Below are 23,003 nucleotides of genomic sequence, written 5' to 3'. Positions count from 1 at the left end.
TTTTGAAATGTGAGGACATGAGATTTAGGAGAGACCAGGGGTGGAATGATATAGTTTGGCTGTGTCTCCACCCAAATCTCATCTTAAATTGTAACTCCCACAATTTCATGTCATGAGAGGAACCCAGTGGGAGGTGATTGACTTACGGGAGCAGTTCTTTCCTGTGCTGTTCTTGTAATAGTGAATGAGTCTCAAGAGATCTGATGGTTTTAAAAATGGGAGTTTCCCTGCACAACCTCTCTCTTGTTTGCGTGCTGCCATCCATGTGAGATATGACTTGCTCATCCTTGCCTTCCACCATGATTGTGAGGCCTCCCCAGCCATGTGGAATGTAAGTCCATTAAACCTCTTTTTCTTCCCAGTCTTGGGTATGTCTTTATCAGCAGCGTGAAAAGAGAGTAATACAGTTGGGTTTTTTTTTACTGTGAAATTTATGAATTGTTTATGTACTTTGGATAAAAGTCCTTTATGATCTATTTGATTTGCAAACAATTTTCTCCCAGCCTGTGGTTTGTCTTATCTTTCACTTAACATTTTCTTTCACAAAGCAAAAATTTTTAAAAAGTCCAATTCTACCAATTTCTACTTTTATGGATTGTGCTTTTTGTGTATCTAAATTTCCATTACCAAAGCCAAGATCACACAGATTTTTTCCTGATGTTTTTCAAAAAGTTTCATACTTTCCCATTTTAACTTTAGGCCCATGATCCATTTTGAGTTAATTTTTGAGTAAGGTGTAAGGTCTGTGTCTATGCTCTCTCTCTCTCTTTTTTTTTGCATATGGATGTTCAATTTTTCCATCAACATTTATTGAAAAGAGAATTCTTTCTTCATTGAATTGCCTTTGTATTTTTGTAAAAAATCAGTTGATTATATTAGTGTGGGTCTATTTCTGAGCTCTGTATTCCATTTTGTTTATCAGTGTACTTGATTATGATAGCTCTATACTTATGCTTGAAATCAGGTAATGTGAGTCCTTCGGTTTTTTTTTTTCCAGAGTTGGGCTGGCTGTTTTAAATCCTCTGTTCTTCAATATAAATTATAGAATAAATTAGCTGATATCTACAAAAAAGATTGCTGGGATTTTGATTAAGATTGGATTGAATCTATACATCGAATTACAAATAACTGATATCTTTACAATACTGAGTGTTCCAATGCATGCATATGAAATTCACTTATTTATTTTTTCTACTTCTTTCTTCCCTGTTTTGAGGCTTTCTGTGTATAGATTCTGTAAATATTTTGTTAGATTTATACCTCTTCTTTTCTGATGCTACTTTTAATGTTTTTTGTTGTTGTAGTTTAATTTCAAAGTCTAGTAGTTCGTTGATGGCAAACAGAAAGGCAGTTTGCTTTTATATATTGACCTTGTATCCTGCAATGTTGCAGGATACATGCCTATTGGTGCCAGTAAGTTTTCTTATTTTTTTTTTTTTGTAGATTCTTAGGAATTTTCTATATAGACAATGATGTCATCTGTAAGTATAGACAGTTTTATTTCTTGCCTTCCAATCTGCATAAACTTTTTTTGAGATGGAGTTTCGCTCTTGTCACCAGACTGGAGTGCAATGGTGCAATCTGGGCTCACTGAAACCTCCACCTCCTGGATTCAAGTGATTCTCCTGCTTCAGCTTCCTGAGTAGCTGGGATTACAGGTGTGCACCACCACACTCAGCTAATTTTTGGTTTTTTACTATATACAGGGTTTTGCCATGTTGGCCAGGCTGGTCTTGAACTCCTGACTTCAGGTGATTCGCCCATCTCAGCCTCCCAAAGTGCTGGGATTACAGGTGTGAGCCACCATGCTCGGCCCAATCTGCATCAACTTTATTCCTTTTTAAAAAAGTAAACCTAGTTTCATTTTGCCTGTGACATAATTTTTAAAATATATTTTTTAGGAAGATACTTTTAAATATGTTGTATTTTATAGGAATATACAATTTTTAAACTGTAAAGTGACAACTTATAATTGTGTACATTTATGGGGTACAGAGTGATGGTTTATGAATACAATGTAGAATAATTAAATCAAGCTAGTTAACATATCCATCACCTCAAATCCTCAACATTTTTGTAGTGAAAACATTTGAAATTTCTCTCTTTGCAATTTTGTAATATAGAATATTCTATTAACTATATTTATCACATTATGCAATAGACTTTTTAAAAAAACATACTTCTCCTAGGATTTTTCACCCTTTGATCATCATCTCCCCAATCTCCCAAATCCCTAGCCTTTGTAACTACCATTCTACATTCCACCTCTATGAGATCAATTGTCTTAGATTCCACATGTAACTGAGAACATGTAGTATTTGTCTTTCTGTGTCTGGTTTATTTTACTTAGCATAATGTTCTCTAATTCATTACATCCATGTTGTTACAAATGACAGAATTTCCTTCTTTTTAAGGCTGAATAGTATTCCACTGTGTGTATATACCACATTTTCTTTATCCATTCATCTGTTGATGAACATAGATTGATTCCATAACTTGGCTACTGTGAATAGTGCTGCAATGAACATGGGATGCAGTCAGAGAAACTGATTTCAAATCTTTTGGGTAAATACCCAGAAGTAGGATTGCTGGATCTTATGGTAATTTTATTTTTAGTTTGAGGAAACTACCTACAGTTTTCCATAATGGCTATACTAATTTATATTCCCATCAACAGTGTATGAGAGTTCCCTTCTTTTTCTGTATCTGATGAAATGATCATACAGTTTTTGTCCTTCATTCTATTGTGATGTATCATATTTATTAATTTGCATATGTTGAAGCATGCTTGCATCTCAGGGACAAATCCCACTTGATCATGGTGGATGAGTTTGTTCAATGTGTTGTGGAATTCAGTTTGCTAATATTCTGTTGAAGATTTTTGCATCCATGTTCATCAAGGATATTGGCCCATGATTTTTTATTGTAATGTCTTAGTCTAGCTTTGGTATCAGGGTGATGCTGGCCTTGTAAAATTAGTTTGGAAATGTTCCCCCTTCAGACCCCAACCACAGCCCTGCCCAACTGCAGATACCAAATAGCGTAACTGCTTAGCCAAGGAATACATCCTGTGACCAGATTAACCAGAAGCCATCAAAGTACCCTGTCAGCAGCTCTGCCTGATAGCAGAGAACAGCCAGTTGTCTCAATGGACAGTGGAAACCTAAGTTATTAATTGTATATCTCTCTTCTTTTCTAACATATGCATTTGGTGTTATAAATTTTCCTCTAAAAACTGCTTTTTCTGCATCCCCAAATTGTGATAAGTTGTATTTTCATTTTCATTGAGTTCAAATTATTTGTTTTTAAATTTCTCTTGAGACTTCTTTGGCCCATGGGTTATTTAGAATTTTGTGGTTTAATTTGAAAATGCTTGGAAAATTTCCAGCTATCTTTCTGTTATGATTTCTAGCTTATTGCTATTGTCACCTGAGCACAATAGCTCAGAATAGAAATTTGTATAATTTCTATTCTTTTGGATTTGTTGAAGTATGTTTTATGGCCCAGAATGTGGTCTACAGAATGCCATCTAGCCTTTCTTTATGTAGATCCAAGTTTCTGACCCATGTCATTTTTCTTTTGCCTGATGAAGTTCTTTCCACATTCCTTTCAGAGCTGGTCTGCTGGCAATAAATTACCTCAGAATTTTCTTTATCTGGGAAAATCTTCATTTCTCCTTCACTGTTGAAGGATAATTTTTCTGGACATAGAATTATAGAATGCCAGTTTTAAATTTCAACACTTTAAAGATTTTTGTTTCACTCTTTTCTTGTTTATTTGGTTTGTGATGAGAAGTCAAATGTAATTTATATCCTTGTTCTTCTAGCCAGGTGTGATGACTCATGCCTATAATAATCCCAGCACTTAGGGAGGCTTGAGGCAGGAGAATCACTTGAACCCAGGAGTTCAAGACCAGCCTGGGCAACATGGCAACAACCTGTCTGTATAAAAATAAAAGAGAAAAAAAGAAAACAATAAAAAATATATCCTTATTCTTCTATAGGTAAGATGTTTTTTCCCTCTGGCTTCCTTCAAGATGTTCTCTTTGTCTTTTGTTGTCTGCAATTTGAATATAATATTCCTAGGTTTTGTGTTTTTGTTTTGCTTTGATATTTATCTTGCTTGGTATTCTTTTTGTATCTGTTGTTTAGTGTCTGACATTAATTTTGGAATGTTCTCAACAAGTATTACTACAAGCATTTCTTCTATCCCATTCTCTCTTCTGGTATTCCAATTGTACATATGTTACACTTTTTGATATTATCCCACAGTTCTTGGATGGCTGTTCTATTTTCATTATTTTTTTTCTTTGCATTTTAGTTTGGGAAGTTTTTATTGACCTTCAAATTAACTGATACTTTCCTTAACCCTGTGAAGTCAATGGGGCTATCAAAGATATTCTTCATTCATGTTGCTGTGTTTTTGATATCTAGCATGTCATTTTGAGTCTTTCATATAATTTTAATCTCTCTGCTGACATTACACACCTTGCACATTGTATACTTTTTCCATTAGATCTCTTAACATATTAATCATAATTATTTAAAATGCCCTGACCAATAGTTTTTAAATGTGTATCATAACAGTCTGGGTTTGATGCTTGCTTGATCTCTTGAAAGTATTTTTTTCTTGCCCTTTAGCACTCCTAATGACTTTTTGTTAAAAGCCAGACATGTTGTATCCTGTAACAGGTGCTGAGGTAATAAGGCCCTCCGCAGAAGAATTGATAGTACTGAGGGTAGCAGTTTGGTTGTGTTTAATGCTGTTTTAGCTACAGGTATCAAAACCTTTCTTGTTTTTGTTTCCCTTCCCAGCTTTCAGGCTTCTCTTTGTATTGCTTTAGAGAAAGGCTATGTCTTGCAATTCTTTCATCTGCAATCCAGTATTGTTACTCTGGAGGTTCACTGGTAGTAAGTGTGGAGAAGGGAAGTAGTCTACAATCTGATTGAGTCTCAGACTTAGTTAACCTGTGTCTTGGAGACACAGTGTTCACAAGTATATCTATTCCTACTTCAAGGGTATAGTTGTCTTATCCCTGCCCCTACTCCCTTCCCTGGCTGCAACATTCCCAGTGGAATTCCTTAAACGCTGTTATCTTTCCTCCTTAGTTAAGAAATAAAGGCTGGTGCTAGAGTAGAATTCCCTTACCCTAACTGGGCTATAGTTTCAAAATTACCCTCTGGCAAATTTCCCCCACCCCCAATCCCCAGACTAAGTCTTTGTTAGAAAAAAGAGGCAGGAGTGTTTTAAGGTAGATATTCTTTCCCTCCCCTACCAAGGCCACTAGCTTATCCTCAGCTCAGATCCTTAGCTCAGATCCTCACTGAAAGAATCCACTGGATTCCTAGAATGAAGCCCATGTAAGTGTGGGCCCTCTCTTTCCCACGATTGTGCTCCCCCATGAATTTTTTACTCTTATACTAGTAAAATACTCAGCCTCCAGCAATTCATGAAAATAATCATTCATGTGTTCCTCCAGCTTATGGTAAGTAATTCTTGGGAACTGGATTTCTCTGGATTGTCTGTCTCTCTAGATCTTAAGGTGGCAGTTAGGCCTTGTCACCACAGTTCTCTGATGAGCCCAAGAAAAGTTGTTAATTTTCCATTTGTCCAACTTTTTCTTGTTATAAGACAGGAGTAATGACTTCTAAACTCTCTACATATGAGAACAGAAACTGGAAGTCCACCCAGAATTTTTTATTCAGTAGGTCTGGGAGGGGGGAAGTTACAAACATATTTTAAATATATTTTTATCTAGAAGTATATTAGAACAGGCTAATTTCAGGAATTTTGTGAGTCAGTTGTTAAACGTAGACATTACTCAAAATTAAATTATATAAAATTATTAAATAAATCATATTAAAAACAAAGATAATAATTACTCAAGGATCATCACTTCCTAGTTATGCTATTAAATTTTACTACTACTGTCCAGAAGTGGTGGCTCACACCTGCAATCCCAGCATTTTGGGAGGCCAGGGCGGGCGGATCACTCGAGACCAGCCTGGCAAAAAAGGTGAAACCCTGTCTCTACTAAAAATACAAAAATTAGCTGAGTGTGGTGGCAGGCACCTGTAATCCCAGCTACTTGGGAGTATGAGGCAGGAGAATCACCTGAACCCAGGAAGCAGAGGTTGTAGTGAGCCGAGATCGCACCACTGCACTCCAGCCTGGGTGACAGAGCGAGACTTTGTCTCAAAAAAAAAAAAAAAAGAAATCTACTGCTACCTAATTCTTGCAGTTATTTAAAATATCTATTGTATCTGTATGGTGTATGCTACTAAGTATCTATTTGTAACTTCTCATTCAGAAAATTTATGTTGGGAGCTTGAAATCTGCTGTGATGAGAGGATTTATAACATGGAAATTGGCAAATGCTGCAAATAAAGGTTTCCTTGCCACCTGTGTAGGTAGTAAAACATTTATCAGCATACTTACTGCTTAGGCTTAAACCCTAGTCCCAGATACTGCAATTCAATTGACCTGAATTGAGACACAACTATGGGAATTTTTAAAAGGCATACCAGATGACTTTAATATGCATTCTAGAGTGAGGAAACACTGTTCTAGTCTAAAAAAGAAGCCAGTGGGTAGTAGAATTGTTTAGGTGTCATTCATTTTAGAGGTTACTTTGTAGTTAGAATTCACCAGCAACGGCGGGGCGTGGTGGCTCATGCCTGTAATCCCAGCACTTTGGGAAGCCGAGGCAGACAGATCACGAGGTCAGGAGTTCAAGACCAGCCTGTGCAATATGGTGAAAACCCATCTCTACTAAAAATACAAAAATTAGCCATGCGTGGTGGCAAGCGCCTGTATTCCCAGCTATTCGGGAGGCTGAGGCAGAAGAGTCACTTGAACCCGGGAGGTGGAGGTCGCAGTAAGCTGAGATAACGCCACTGAACTCTAGCCTGGGCGACAGAGCAAGACTCCGTCCAAAAAAAAAAAAAAAAAAAAAATTCACCAGCAACTGGCCAAGATGATATAAATATCTATATTGTTTTTCAAGTCTTCTGGAGGTAAATTTGTGTTACTTGTTTTTGTTTGTTTTTGATGTAGATAAGCAAAGAAAGGCTTCAAGGCAAATTGTTACATAAAGATTTAGTCTTTATGCTAAGAGTAATGCAAATCCTTTGAAGAGTTAGTTTCTAAGCAAAAGAGGATGCAATTAGTTGTGTTTCTAAAAAAATCATTCTGAATATAGTTTGGAAAAATAGATTGGAAGGTGGCAAGAATATCTGTAAAGAAAGTTGGGGGAGGTAATGACAATAATCCAGTTTTCCCTGCCTCCACCTGAGAGAATGAGGGTCTCTCCTGCAGCAGACATTGCTGATTGGTTAGGTTTTTATTCCAAACCCTTTCTCTCTTTCCTTGCCTCTTTCTTTTAATAGAAATAATATAATTAATAGAAAGCTAAATACTTGATTTTCCAGGTTCTTTTAAAGCTAAGGGTGGTCATGTGACAGTTCTGGCCAATGAGATGAAAGCAGAAATATAAAGGAAGCGGAATGGCTTCTGGGAAATTTTTTACCTTCCTGAAAAATGAGAGAGATAGGATGGTGCTATTGCCCTTCTCCTTTCTGTCTTTAATGTGGATAAAATGCCCAGAGTGAGCTGGAGAAGATATTTTGAGACCATAAGAAAAGAAGAAAGGCTTTAGGAAAGAGAATAGCAGAACGGCCAATCCAAATTCTGACAAAATTAAGCCAAAAAAATCAAAGCCAAAAGCTATCTCTTCTTTTAATGTGAGAAAAGTAAATATTTGTTCAATTCTTGTTAGTTGGGTATTCTGTTACTTGCGGTCAGTCATTCCTGTTACATCCCCCAACATCAAAAATAAAAGTCCATAAAGCACCATTTTTCCAACCTTATATCTTCACCAGTCCCTCATTATCATTTTAAAGGAAAAAAATCCTTATTGCACTCCAAATCAAGTACCCCTCAAGTATGTAACCATTTCTCCCAGCACTTTTGATCATCCATTATTATTTTCTCATTCTTGTATCTTCATTTTCATAATCCCTTCTATTACCTCATGTTTTACCCTCTGCCTGGATTGGGCTTCCCCTACTTCTTCTCCAGACAATTAACTAATAATCTTTAAAAACCTAATTCAAAAGTCAATAATGTTCTCTGTGAAGCCTTTTTTATTTTACCTCAAAGGATTTAATCACTCCTTTCTAAGTGTTCCCATGACGTTCCACATATGTCATTATGGAACTAATCACAAATGTATCAGAATTATTTGTCTCCAATTAGAAGTTGAACTTGGTGGCTCACACTGATAATCCCAGTACTTTGGGAGGCCGAGGCACACAGATCACTTGAGCCCAGGAGTTCAAGACCAGCCTGGTCAACATAGTGAAAACCTGAATCTACAATAATTACAAAAAATTAGCCAGGCACAGTGGTACATGCCTGTATTCCCAGGTACTTGGGAGGCTGAGGTGGGAGGATCGCTGGAGCCCAAGAAGCAGAGGTTGCAGTGAGCCAAGATTGCACTCCAGTCTGGGTGACACAGTGAGACCCTGAGAAGAAGAAGAAAAAAGAAGAGGCCAGGCACAGTGGCTCAGGCCTGTAATCCCAGCACTTTAGGAGGCTGAGGTGGGCGAATCATTTGAGGTCAGAAGTTTGAAACCAGCCTGGCCAACATGATGAAACCCCGTCTCTATTAAAAATACAAAAAAAAATTAGCCAGGCATGGTGGTGGACACCTGCAATCCCAGCTACTTGGGAGGCTGAGACAGGAGAATTGCTTGAACCCAGGAGGAGGAGGTTGCAGTGAGCTGAGATTGTGCCACTGCATGCCAGCCTGTGTGACAGAGCAAGACTCTTGTCTCAAAAAAAAAAAAAAAAAGGGGAAAGAAGAAAGAAGAAGAGGAAGAAGAAGAAGAGGAAGAGGAGAAGGAAGCAGAGGAGGAAGAGGAAGAAGAAGAAGAGGAGGAGGGGGAGGAGGAGGAGGGACAGGAAGAGGGGGAGGAGGAAGAGGAGGAGGAAGAGGAAGAAGAGGAAGAGGAGGAAGAAGTGAGGAAGAAGAAGAGGAAAAGAGGAAGAGGAAGAAGAGGAAGAAAAGGAAGAGGAAGAAGAAGAAGCAGAAGCAGCAGCAGCAGCAGCAGAAGCAGCAGCTGAGCTCTAACACAAAGCACCATTGGTTCCTCAGGCTGATGATTCAAAAAAGTCACCCAGGGAACTTAAAAAAATAGATATTCCCCTGGTAATTCTCTTGAAGCGACTTCACAAGCCAGCATTTGGAAATCATTACCATATTTCTTTTATCTCAGGTATCCAACCAATAATAAGCATATTGACTAAACAATGGACTGTTACTGAAATAAACAAGTATATTTTCATTACCTGTGAAACTAGTCAATCTTTCCCTTTTATAGGATGGTTCTTCCAGGTCTTCTGCTATTGATTCACTTGCTGATACACTTGACTTAGAAACTGTACTGCTTCCTAAAACTGACCTTTAATAATGAATAACAAAATTACTCATTTATTTAGATGTCCTTATAGGAAACTACATATACAAATTAGAACATATTATCAGATGGAGAAATCAAATATACTATGATCATATAAGCAAAATAGATACATTAATTTTTAAACAATGAGTTGGTTTTTAATATTTCTTAAACAAAAAGTTACTTAAAATTTATTTGTATCTTTATTTATTTTTTGAAATGGGATCTCGCTCTGTCACCCAGGCTGTAGTGCAGTGGCATGATCTCTGCTCACTGCAACCTCTGCCTCCCAGGTTCAAGTGATTCTCCTGCCTCAGCCTCCTGAGTAGCTGGGATTACAGGCTTGCGCCACCATGCCCAGCTAATTTTTTTGTATTTTTAGTAGAGACATGGTTTCACCATGTTGGCCTGGCTGGTCTTGAACTCCTGACCTCAGGTGATCTGCCCACCTCGGCCTCCCAAAGTGCTGTGATTACAGGTGTGAACCACCGCACCCAGCCAAAATGTATTTTAGAAGAAAGACACGTTAAACATGCTTAAAGTCCTTCGGTGAATTACCAATACATTTAGTACAAAAATCCAAAATACAGTCAACCTACCCAGCATATTCATCTTCATTATTAGTCTTCCTTTACTTTTTTTCTTTTTTTAGTTCCTCAGTCTTACAGAGCTCTCTAACTTCAGAGCCTCAGCCTGGAATACTCTTCCTTTCATTTTTCACTTGGTTTCTGTTCACTGTTCAAATGTCATCTTAAAAATGTGATTTATTTCATTTTATAAAGGCCTTCTCAAGGTTTAACTAAAATATATGTACTCAGAAAGAAATAAGTGGAAGAATCCAAAAATAATTTCCTTAAACATATGAACGTGACACTACTCCATGGTATTACATACTTTCTTTTTTGTTCCTATTTATAGTCTCAACTGCCCATCAAAAGAGGATGTAAAGTTTATTGGAATATCCTATTTTACCAGGTACTCCTATATTTTTGTAGGCAAATTCAGAGGCAAGCTCCAGAGAAGCATAATTGCTGTGTATTATAAAATGAGAGAGAAATCAAACTCTAGGAGAACAGAGATTTGCATGGGAGAGGAGGGGAAAAAAGGAAAGCCATCTCTTCCTGTAAAATGCAGCTCAAAAGAAGCTGAAGAAACCTGAAGAAAAATGTCTAATGGGAATTTGAAATTAATTGTATGTGATTTTAGTCCCATCTTTTGGTTGCTCAGGAAGTCTTGAGTGAAATATATATATTTTTCACAAATGTTTTGTTTTGAGTGTATGGAAACTCTGAAGACATTAAGAGCTCTGCATTTAATTTAAAACATGAGAGGAACATAGAGATGGAACACTAGGATGATAATCAAAACTGGGTGGCTCATGCCTGTAATCCCAGCATTTTGGGAGGCCTAGGTGGGTGGATCACCTGAGGTCAGGAGTTCCAGATCAGTCTGGCTAACATGGTGACACCCCGTCTCTATTAAAAATACAAAAAATTAGCCAGGTGTAGTTGGGGGGCGCCTGTAATCCCAGCTATTCGGGAGGCTGAGGCAGGAGAATTGCTTGAACCCGGGAGGTGGAGGTTGCAGTGAGCCAAGATGGCACCACTGCACTCCAGCCTGGGCAACAGGAGTGAAACTTGTCTCAAAAAAAAAAAAAAAAGGAAAGAAAGAAAGAAACTGGGAGACTGGAGACAACTGATATCTAAGATACACATGTGCAATTTAAATGGAAAGGCAATATATATGATAGAAAAAAGGAACTATATAATAGTATACTCTACCTTGTAAACTGCCCTAACATACTAGGATTTATTGTATTCTGATAAAGGCTATAGGAAGATATAAATTCTGATCCAAGTGATCCTTCTTGTGATGTCAAGAGTTTATTTGGCTTTGCTGTACCAGTAAGTGGATCTGGATGGTAAAGAGGTCGGGGAGTAACATCAGTTCCATTTATGTCAAACACCTGTTAAAAATGGTTATTTAAAATGAAATAACTAAAAAAGACAGGGCTTCTAAGTAACAGCTGCTAGAAAATAGAAACAAATATGGTAGAAAAAAGATAAGTATAATGTTCCTATAATAGGATAAACATGAAAAATTGGATGCTTTAAAATGTCATGCTTAGAAAGTTTCTTAGTTATGCAAAAACTTTCTTAAAATATTATTTGTGCTTTATCTATATGTAATTAATATATATTAACTTTAGGAAAATCAGAACGGTGGAAAGATAATTCATCCAGATTGTTAATATTTTGGTGCATGTAAATTGTATGTATACGTTTTAAAGAAAACTATTTTTCACTTAACATTTCATTAATAGGCATTTCCCAAGTTATTATATGCTTTTGGTTTACAGTTCTGCACCACAAAATGATTCAGTCAACAATGGACCACATATATGACGGTGGTACCATAACATTATAACAGAACTGAAAAGTTCCTATCACCTAGTGACATCACAGTCATCATAATGTCATAGCACAACACATTACTCACAAATTTGTGGTGATGCTTGTATAAACAAACCTACTGCACTGCCAGTCATATAAAAGTATAGCAATACTATTATGCACAGTACATAATATTTGATAGTAATAATACATTATGCTTCTGGTTTATGTGCTTACGAAACTAAACTTTTTAATATTTTACAGTGTACTCCTTTTATTTCTTAAAAAAAATAGTTAACTGTAAAACAGCCTCGGGCAGGTCCTTCATTGGGTACTCTAGAAGACGATATTGTTATAAGAGATGACAGCTCCATGCATATTACTGCCCCCAAAAAACCTTCCAGTGGGACAAAATGTGGAGGCAGAAAACAGAGATACTGATACAGTTGAACTCTTTTTATATATTTATTCCTATTTTGATTTCCGTTTGGAGGGGGAGAATTTCCTATTCAAGTCCTTTGCACACTTTTTATTGAGACTTTTTTATTATTGGTAATGTATGAGTCCTTTCAGTTGTATGAACTGCAAACGTCTTCTTTCACTCTATGGCTTTATTTTCTTTATGGTATATTTGATGAATATGAGTTATTTTTAACATAGTCAATTGTATCATGTTTTCCATTATGGATTGTGCTTTAGACATCTCCTTAAAAAAAACATTCCCAGCCCTGAAGTCCTATATGTTGCTTTTCATATTTAAGTCTATAATATACCCAGAATTAATTTTATATATAGGATAAGAAAGCCAATATATTTTTGTTTTATAAGAACATCGAATTGTCTCAACAAGAGTTTTTGAAAATCCTGTCCTTTCCCCATTACTCTGCAGTTCACATTTATTATAAAATAAGTGTTTATATGTGCTCAGGTCATTTGAAGGCTCTCTAATTTGCTAATATTATATGTTTTATTAAGCCTGGTATCTAGGAAAGCAAGTGCTTCCACTGAGTTTTTATGCAAGTGTCTTGGCTATTTTTAGCCTTTAGCATTTCGATATAAATTTTGGAATTATCTTGAAAAGTTTCTGGAAAAAATAACTTTAAAACTTGAGATTTTGATTAAAATTGCAAAGAATCTATAAATCAAAATTTAGGATAATTGATCTTAAAATATTGACTTTTTCTATGCACAAATACGTCTATATCTCCTTTTGTTTTGGTCCTCTTTAATGTCTTCCAATAAACTTTTATAGTTTTAAAAATATTGGTATATGCATCTTTTGTTATATTTTTCCACAAGTGCTTGATACATGTTAGTGCTATTATAAATTGTATCATTTAAAAATATCTAATTTTTGGATGGGCACAGTGGCTCAATGCCTGTAATCCCAGTGCTCTGGGAGGTCAAGGCAGAAGGACTGCTTGAGGCTAGGAGTTTGAGACCAGCCTGGACAACACAGCAGAATCTCGTCTTTACCAAAAATTTGAGAAAATTAGCACACACCTGTAGCCCACACCACATGGGAGGCTAAGGCAAGAGGACTGCTTAAGCCCAGGAGTTTGAGGATATAGTGAGCTATGATTGTGCCACTGCACTTTCAGTCTGCATGATCAGAGCAAGACTCATCTCTAAAAAATTTTTTTCAAATAAAAAAAATCTAATTTTTGAACTATTTGTTGCTAATAAATATTCAATCCACAAATATTCAACATTTTCTTTCTTCCTTTCCAATTCTTATACATTCCATTTCTTTTTCTTACCAATTTGAACTGATTTATGTTGAATAAAAGAGGGCTCTTTTTTGAAATGCTTCACCATTTGACATGATCACTACTGTAGGATTTTATAGATAGCCTAAATAAGATGTTTAAAGTTCCTTGTGATTCTCAGTTTCATAAGAATTTTTAAAATCATGAATATTAAATGTTATCAGATACTTTATGTCTATATTGAAATGATCATACGCTTTTTTTTTTTTACCACATTAAGCTGTTAATGTGGTAAATTACACTAAGGGTTTTTAAATGTTAAGCCAATCTTGATTTCTTGGCACAGACCAAGCTTCCTTATGATGTATTAGGCATCTGTTGTTGTTGTTGTTACTGAACTTTATTGGATAATATTTTATGGAGGATTTCTCTATGTTTGCAAGTGAAATAGGCATATAATATTTGTTTCTCATACTGTATTCAGGTTTTAATATCAAGGTAATGCTAGCCTCATAAAATGAGTTTTGGAGTATACCCACTTTTAGTGTTCTGTTTTCATCTATGTATGTTTGACACATACCACAACTGAAGTCATCTGAATCTGGAATTATCTTTGAAGGAAGGTTTTTAAATCACTCACATAAATTTCTTTAATAGCTTCCAGTTTTTAATTTTTGTTTGTCTGCTTTGGTAAAGTGTAATTTTTTAAAAGTTTTTTACATTTTACCTAAATTTTCAAAATTCAAAATTGGAATACAATAACATAATATGCATTAATTTGCTTTTTAAATTGCTTTTAACATGCACAATTCAATAGTTTTTAACATGTTCACATATATGTGCACCAAAATTAATTTTGGAACCTTTTTACACTTCAAGAAGAGACTCTGTATCCATTATGATCCCTGCTATGGTTTAAGTGTGTGCACCAAAAGTTCATGTGTTGGAAATGTGGTCCCAATGCAGTATTGAGAGCTTTGACTTTGGGAGGTAACTGTGTAATGAAAGCTTGTCCTCACAAATGGATTAATCCATTCATGAATTAATGGATAAATGGGTTATCAAGGGAGTGGTTTAGTTATCACAAGAGAAGTCTGTTATAAAGGCCAGTTTCCCTATCTCTCATAAACTCCCCTCACCATGCGACACCCTGCACCACCTCAGCTCTCTGCAGAGTCCCCGCTAGCAACAAGGCCCTAACCAGATGTGGTTCGTTGACCCTGGACATCCTAGCCTCCAGAACTATAAGAAATAATATTCTTTTGTTTATAAATTACCCAGTATCAGGTATTCATTTACAGAAACAGAAAACACACTAAAAAAATTAATACCAAGAAGTGGGACTAATAACAAACACCTGAAAATGTAGAAGTGGCTTTGGAACTGAGTAATGGATAGAGGCTGGAAGAACTTGGAGAAGCAGTCTAGAAAAAGGCTGCATTGCCATAAACAGCACTAAGGGTGATTCTGGTGAGGGCTTAGAAGAGCAGACTAGAGAAAGTCTGAATCTTTTTAACTGCTTAAGTGGTTGTGAACAGAATACTGGTAGAATTGGGAATAGTAAAGACTTCTGATGAGGTCTCAGACAGAAATGAGAAATTATTATTAGAAATCGGAATAAAGGCTGTCTTTGTTATAAAGTAGTAAATAACCTGGCAGAATTTATGGAAGGCAAAATTTAAGGTGACAAACTAGGATACCTGGCAAAATAAATATTAATATCTAAGCAAAGTGTTCAAGATGCTGCATGGTTGCTTTTGCTTGCTTACAGTGAGATTCGAGAACAAAGGGATGAGATTAAAAAAAAACAATTTATAATCAAAAGGGAAGCAAAGCAGAAAGATTTGGAAAAGTCTCAGCCTGGCCATGTAAAGAATGAACCAAGGGTGTGGCCCAGAAACCATTTGCTAAGGAGTTTAGTACAGATAGAAGGGATCATTAAGACAGTGGAAGAAGACTCCAAAGGCATTTCAGAGATCTTCTAGGTGGCTCATCCCAACACAGGCCCAGAGATCTAGGAGGGCAGAATGGTTTCAGGGGACAGGCCCTGGGTGCCCTTCAAGAGCTCACTACCCAGAGCTACCTTGGGTCCCCAAATTTTGGCAAGGAGTCAGCCACCCCAGCTGTGGCACAAGTGACCCCCTTTGGGGCTGTACCCACTATTCCAGAAGATGTGAGTCATAAGCCTTGGCAGCATCCACGTGGCATTAATTCTGCAGGCTTACAAAAAGCAAAAGCTGTAGAGGAATTAAGATCCATCTTAATTCCAATGGATGTATCAGATGGCCTGGGAGTCTATGCAGAGATTTATCACAGGGGCAAAACCACTGCAGAAGGCCCCTAAAGGGTAATGCCTAGTGGAGACATGGGAGCAGGATTGCCACAGGACCCCAGAACTACAGAGCTATCAGCCTGCAAAGCCAACCTGGGAGAGCTATACTGTAGACTGACCCCAGCAAAGTCACAGGGTCAGGGATGCCCAAGGCCTTGGCGGCCCAATCCCTGCACCAGTGTGTCCAGAAGGCAGTACATGGAGTCAAAAGATATTATTCTCCAGCTTTAAGGTTTGGTGTTTGCTCTGCTGAGTTCAGACTTTTTTGGGACCTATTATTTCTGGCCTATTCTCCCTTTTAGAATGGGAATGTATACCCCATGTCTGTCCAACCATTGTATCTTGGAAGTAAATAGCTTGTTTTGATTTCACAGGCTCACAAGTAAGACTCTGGGCTTTTGAGTTGATGTTAGAATGAGTTAAGGCGTTGGGGCTATTGGGATGGAATTAATGTGTTTTACATGTGAAAAGGATGTGAATTTGGGGGCCAAGGGCAGAAAGTTATAGTTTAAATGTGTCTCTAAAAGTTATGTCAGAAACTTGGTCTCTAATGCAATATTTTTGAGAGGTGGGACTTCTGGGAGGTGACTGGGTCAAGAGGGCTCTGCCCTCATAAATAAAAGTAGGTTATTAAGGGAATGGATTAGTTATCATGAGAGGGGTCTGTTATAAAAGCCAGTTTCTCCATCTCTTGTAAGCACTCCTCACCATGTAATATCCTGCTCTACCCCAGGACCCTGCAGAGTCCCCCCAACTAGCAAGGAGATCCTCATCAGATGTGCCCACTTGACCCTGGACTTCTCAGCCTCAAGAAATGTCAGAAATACATTGCTTTATAAATTACCCACTCTTGAGCATTCAGTTATATAATAACAACAGGAAACGTATTAAGATAGTCCCCTAACATCTCCACTCTCAGCCCTAGGCCACCACTAGTATCTTCATGTCTCTATAGACTTCCCTACTCAGGAGTTTGATAGTGAATGGAATCATATACGGTGCAGTATTTTGTGACTGGCTTGTCTCACTTAGCATATTTTCAAGATTCATGCATCAGTGCTTCATTCCTTTTTATGGTTGAATAATATTCTATTGTATGGCTACACAATATTTTCTTTACCCACTTTTCCATTAATGGACATTTGAGTTGTTTCCACCTTTTGTCTATTATGAATAATGCTACTAGAAACATTTGTATATACCTTTGTGTGTGGAAATATATTTTATTTCTCTTGGGTATATACACCTAGGAGTAGGATTGCTGGTTCATATGGTAACACTGCTTAACCTCTTGAGGCACTTCCAAACTATTTTACAAAGTGGCCAATTTATATTCCCACAAGCAGTGTATGAGGGTTCTGCTTTCTTTACTTCTAACACTTGTTATGTGACTCTTTGATTCTAGCCATCTTAGTGGGTATAAAGTGAATATTTCATTGTGGGCTTGATTTCAATTTCTCTGATGATTAACAATGTCCACCATATTTTCATATGCTTTTTGATCATTTGTATATATTTTCTTGAGAAATGAGCATTCAGATTGTATGATCAATAATTATTTGTCTTTATTAATGAATTATAAGAGTTCTTTATATATGATACATGCTCTTATCAGATATATGTTTCACAAATATTTTCTATTTCTGTGGGTTATCTTTTCACTCTGTATATGCTTTTGATGCAAACACTTAAAAATTTTCATAAGGTCAAATTTGTCTACTTTTTTTGTTACATATGCTTTTAGTGTCACATATAAGAATCCTATGCCAAATCCAAGGTCTTACCCCTATGTTTTCTTCTAAGAGTGTTACAGTTTTAGCTCTTAAATCTGTCTTTAATAAATTTTGAATTAGTTTGAAAATACGAGGTAAGGGTATAAGTTCATTCTTTTCCAGGTGGCAATCCAGTTATCCTGGCACAATTTGTTCAACAGAATATCCTTTCCCCATTGAATGATCTCAGCACTCATACAAAATCAGTTGACTTTAGGTAAATGGGTTTATTTCTGAACTCTCAATTGTATCCCATTGATCTACATGTCTATCTTCGTGCCAATAACACATTATTTTGATTACTATTGCTTTGTAACTTTTGGAACAGTGAAGTGTGAATCATCCTACTTGGCTCTTTTTCAGGATGATTTTGGTTCTTCTGGGTCCCCTGTGATTCCATATGAATTTTATTTTATTTCATTTTTATTTTTTTGAGACAGAGTTTTGCTCTTGTTGCCCAGGCTGGAGTGCAATGGTGCGATCTTGGCTCATGGCAACTTCTGCCCCCCAAGTTTAAGCGATTCTACTGCCTCTGCCTCCCAAGTTCAAGCGATTCTTCTGCCTCCGCCTCCCAAGTAGCTGGGATTACAGGCATGCACCACCACACCCGGCTAACTTTGTATTTTTAGTAGAGATGGGGGTTTTACCATGTTGTTGAGGGTGGTCTCGAACTCCTGGTCTCAGGTGATCCACCTGCCTTGGCCTCCCAAAGTACTGGGATTACAGGTGTGAGCCACTGTGCCCAGCCCCATATGAATTTTAGAATCAGTTTGTAGAAAGAAGTCAGCTGGAATTCTGATAACAATTGTGTTAAGTTTACAGATCAGTTTGGGGAGTATAACAATCTTAACAATAGTAGGTCTTTTGATCATGACCATGGGATACTTTCCCATTTAATTAGATCTTATTTAATTTCTTTCAATAATGTTTTATAGTTTTCAGAGCATACATTTTGCACTTCTTTTATTACATTTATTGCTAAGTATTTTACTGTTTTTGATGCTGTTGTGAAATAAATCATTCTTAATTTTCAAATGGTTCTATGCATGTGTCTAGAAATACAATTTATTTGCATATTGATCATGTATCCGGCAACCTTACAAAACTCATCTGCAAGTCCTAATAGTTTTTTCGTGAATTCCTTAGGAGTCTGTATATATAACATCATGTCATCTGCAAATAAAGATGTTTCTACCTCTTACTTTCCAAACTGGATACCTTTTATTTCTTTTTCTTGTCTAATTTCCATGCCTAGAACCTCCATGATAATGTTGAATAGCAATGCAAGGACTTGTCTTGTTCCTGATCATAAGGAGATTAAGTGCAATTAAGTATAATGTTAGCTGTGGGGTTTTTATAAATCCTTTATCAAGTTGAAGAAATTCCCTTCTATTCCTAGTTTGTTGTGTGTTTATGTCATGAAAAGACGCTGGATTTTTTTAAATGCTTTTTCCTTCAATTTTGTTGATCTTTTTAAAGAACCAGCTTTCGTTTTCATTGATTTTCTCTATTGTTTTTCTATTCAATATTTCATTAATTTCCACCCTAATATTTTTTATTTCCTTCCTTCTGCTTATTTCATGTTATTTTGTGTTATTCACTCTTTTTTTCAGTTTCTTCAGTTGGAAGGGTAAGTTATTTGAGATCTTTCTTCTTTCTAATACGAATGTATATCTACAAATTTCCCTCTAAGCAGTGCTTTAGCTGTATCCCATAAGCTTTGGTATGTCGTGTCTTGATTATCTATCATCTCAGAATATTTTCTGATTTTCCTTTTAATTTCTTCTTTAACTTACTGATTATTTACCTATCACCATCACAATAGTACATTATTTCTATTAGTGAATATTTTCCTAATGTAGATTTTAATTTCATCAATGATTTTTCATATTTTAAGGTTGAATATTTCATTGTGTATATATACCACATTTTGTGTATCCAGTCATTTGTGGATGAGGACTTTAGTTGCTTTCACCTTTTAGCTATTGCGCATAATGCTGATATGAAGATGGTTGTACAAATATGTTTCAAACTCTGCTTTGAAGTCTTTTGATATATACTCCTTCCTGAATCATATAGTAATTCTACTTTTAAAGTTTGGAGGAACCACGATACTGTTTTTCTTTCCTTTTTTCTTTTGAGAAAGGATATAGCTCTGTCATTCAGGCTAGAGTGCAGTGGCACGATCATAGCTCACCGTAGCCTTGAAATTCTGGGCTCAAATGATTCTCCTGAGCATCTAGGCATCTAGGACTAAAGGCTTTTGCCACCACACCTGGCTAATTTATTTTTTCATTTTCTTATAGAGATGGGGTCTTGCTATGTTGTTCGGGCTGGTCTCAAACTCCTGACCTCAAGCAATCCTCCTGTCTCAGCCTCCCAAAGTGCTGAGCCTGGCATTAAGCAATCTTCCTGCCTCAGCTTCTCAAAGTGCTGAGATTACAGGTGTGAGCCACCATGCCTGGCCCTACAATACCATTTTTCACAGTGGCCACACCATTTCATGATCCACTAACAGTACGCAAGGGTTTCAATTTCTCCATGTCTTACCAACACTTATTTTGTTTTTTGTTTTTTTTTTAATAGTAGCTGTCATAATGGGTATGAAGTGGTGTCTTACTGTGATTTTGATTTGCATTTCCCTAATGTTTAGTGATGTTGAGTATCTTTTCCTGTGTTTGTTGGTTATTTGTACATCTTCTTTGTAAAAATATCTAATCAAGTTATTTGCCCATTCTTTTAATTGGGCTGTTTCTTTGTTGTTAATTTGTAGTTATTTATATATTCTGGTTATTAGCATCTTATCAAATATACAATTTGCAAATATTTTGTACCATCCTGTGGGTTGTTTTTTCACTCTGTTAATGTCTTTTGATAGACAGAAATTTCTAATTTTAATGTAGTCCAATATATATATTTTTTCTTTAGCTGCATATGCTTTTGTTGTCATATGCAAGAACTTGTTGGCAAATAATTTCTTTTCCCTGTTTTCCTCTAGGAATTTTATAGAGTTAGCTCTTATTTGGGGTCTTTGATCCATTCTGAATTTATTTTTGCAGATGGTATAAGGTAAGGATCCAATTTCATTCTTTTCCATGTGGATATCCAGTTGTCCCAACAAGACTTGTTGACAAAACTGTCTTTTCTCCATTGCATAATCTTGGCTTCTTTGTCAAAACCATTTGACCATATATGTGAAATTTTATTTCTGGGCCATTCCATTCCATTGGTCTATACTGTATGTTTGTCTTTATTCCACTACCACCCTGTTTGGATTACTATAGATGTGTAATAAGTTTTAAAATCAGGAAGTATGAGACTTCCAACTTTGTTCTTCTTATTCAAGATTGTTTGGGCTATTTGCATCTCTTGATATTTCATATACATTTTAGGATAGTTTTTTCTACTTCTGAAAAAATATCACTGGGATTTTGGAGGGAATGTATTGAATCTGTAAGTCACTTTAGGTAGTATTGACATCCTAACACTATTACGCCTTCCAATCTATGAACAAGAAATGTCTTTCTGTTTACTGGTGTATTCTTTTCTTTCTTTTGTGTTTTGTAGTTTTCAGCATACAAATCTTTGGCCTCCTTGGTTATGTTTATCCCTAAGTATTTTATTATTTTTGATGCTATTGTAAATGCAATCTTTTTCTTAATTTCCTTTTTCGAAATTCATTGTTAGAAATGCAACTAATTTGTGTTGTTGATTTTCTATCCTGCAACTTTGCAGAATTCATTTTTTAGTTGTGTGTGTGTGTATGTGTAATTTTTACAGTTTTCTGCATACAAGATCACATCAGAGAGAACTTTACTTCTTCCTTTCCGATTTGGGTACCTTTCATTTATTTTGAGACAGAGTCTCGGTCTGTTCCTCAGGCTGGAGTACAATGGCGCTCTCTCTGCTCACTGCAACCCTCTGCCTGCCAGGTTCAAGTGATTCTCCTGCCTCAGCCTCCCAAGTAGCTGGGATTACAGGCACCTGCCATGACAGCTGGCTAATTTTTTTGTATTTTTAGTAGAGACGGGGTTTCGCCATGTTGGCCAGGCTGGTCTTGAACTGCTGACCTCAAGTGATCCGCCCGCCTTGGCCTCCCAAAGAGCTGGGATTAAAGGCATGAGCCACCATGCCCAGCTGGATGCCTTTTATTTCTTTTCCTTGCTCAATTGCCCTGGCTAGGACTGCCACTACTATGTTGAAGAGAAGTGGTAAAAGCAGGCATCCTCCTTTTGTTCTTGGACCTTAGGAGAGATGCTTTCAGTCTTTCACCATTGGAGAAAATATACATATATAATAAATATTTTCACCATTGGAGAAAATAATTTTATATATATATATAAATAAATGAAATATACTTTATTTGTGTATACATACACATGCATATATATTTAAATGCATGTATTCATATATATGTATATGTGTATATACACACACATAAATAAGTGAAATACGTATGTGCAAATATATAGTATTTGTTTAATAAAATGAGAGTTGTTTTAGTTTTCTGCCATTATATATAAAGGTGCTATGAACATTCATGTAGTAGTGTTTATATAAACATATACTTTCTTTTCTCTTGGTAAATACCTAGACATGGAATAGCTGGATGATATAGTAGGTATATGTTAACATTTAATAAGTTGACAAATAATTGTTTTCTATTTTCCATGTCTACCAGCCATGTGAGAGTTTTAGTTCCTCCACATACTTGTCAATACTTGATATGATCAGTCTTTTAATTTTAGCCATTCTAATGGTACTTAGCAGTATTGTATGGTTTTTAATTAATACTGATAATCTTTTCATGTGCTCCCATGCTATCTGTTTATCTACTCTGGTGAAGTGTTAGCTCAAGCATTTTGCTAATTTTTAAAAATTGGGTTGTCTTAATATTGCTTCGAATGTTGTTTATACATTTTAGTTATAAGTATTTTATCAAAATATGCTTTGTAAATAATTTTCCCCAGTGTGTCACATTTCTTTGCATTCTGTTATCAATGTCTTTCAAAGAGAAAAAGTTTTAATTTTGATGAAGTCCAATTTATGAATTTTATCTTTTATGGACTCTGCTTTTAATGTCCCATCTAAACAAATGCTGAACCCATTCAAAATTATATATTATATGCTTTTCTGTATATATAATCATTTGATTAAAAGTGTAAAAGAGTAAATTCTTAATTATAAATCTTCTAATAAGGCAAAATAACTGACTTTATGACAAATAATTTTATTGTATTTTCAAGACTATATTGCTGACAACAGTGAAAGACAGTTGTAATGTATATAATTAATACCACAAGCAAATAGTTCTTAAGGTCATGAATAGACTTTTC

The 23,003-nt window shown here is 36.1% G+C and overlaps 1 protein-coding gene across 1 annotated transcript in view; it reads right to left on the bottom strand.

Annotated features, from left to right (window-relative positions):
• The window catches only part of DNAI4 (dynein axonemal intermediate chain 4), a 113,689-nt gene that overhangs the window by 70,870 nt on the left and 19,816 nt on the right, over nt 1-23,003 (bottom strand). Inside the window, 2 exon segments of the mRNA XM_024246372.3 lie at nt 9,352-9,464; nt 11,243-11,427. Coding sequence (XP_024102140.2) covers nt 9,352-9,464; nt 11,243-11,427 — 298 coding nt within the window.

The sequence above is a fragment of the Pongo abelii genome, chromosome 1 (genome assembly GCF_028885655.2).
Source record: "Pongo abelii isolate AG06213 chromosome 1, NHGRI_mPonAbe1-v2.0_pri, whole genome shotgun sequence".
Lineage (NCBI taxonomy): Eukaryota > Metazoa > Chordata > Mammalia > Primates > Hominidae > Pongo > Pongo abelii.
The sequence above is the reverse complement of the archived record's forward strand: the minus strand, read 5'-3'. Positions and strand labels throughout refer to the sequence as shown.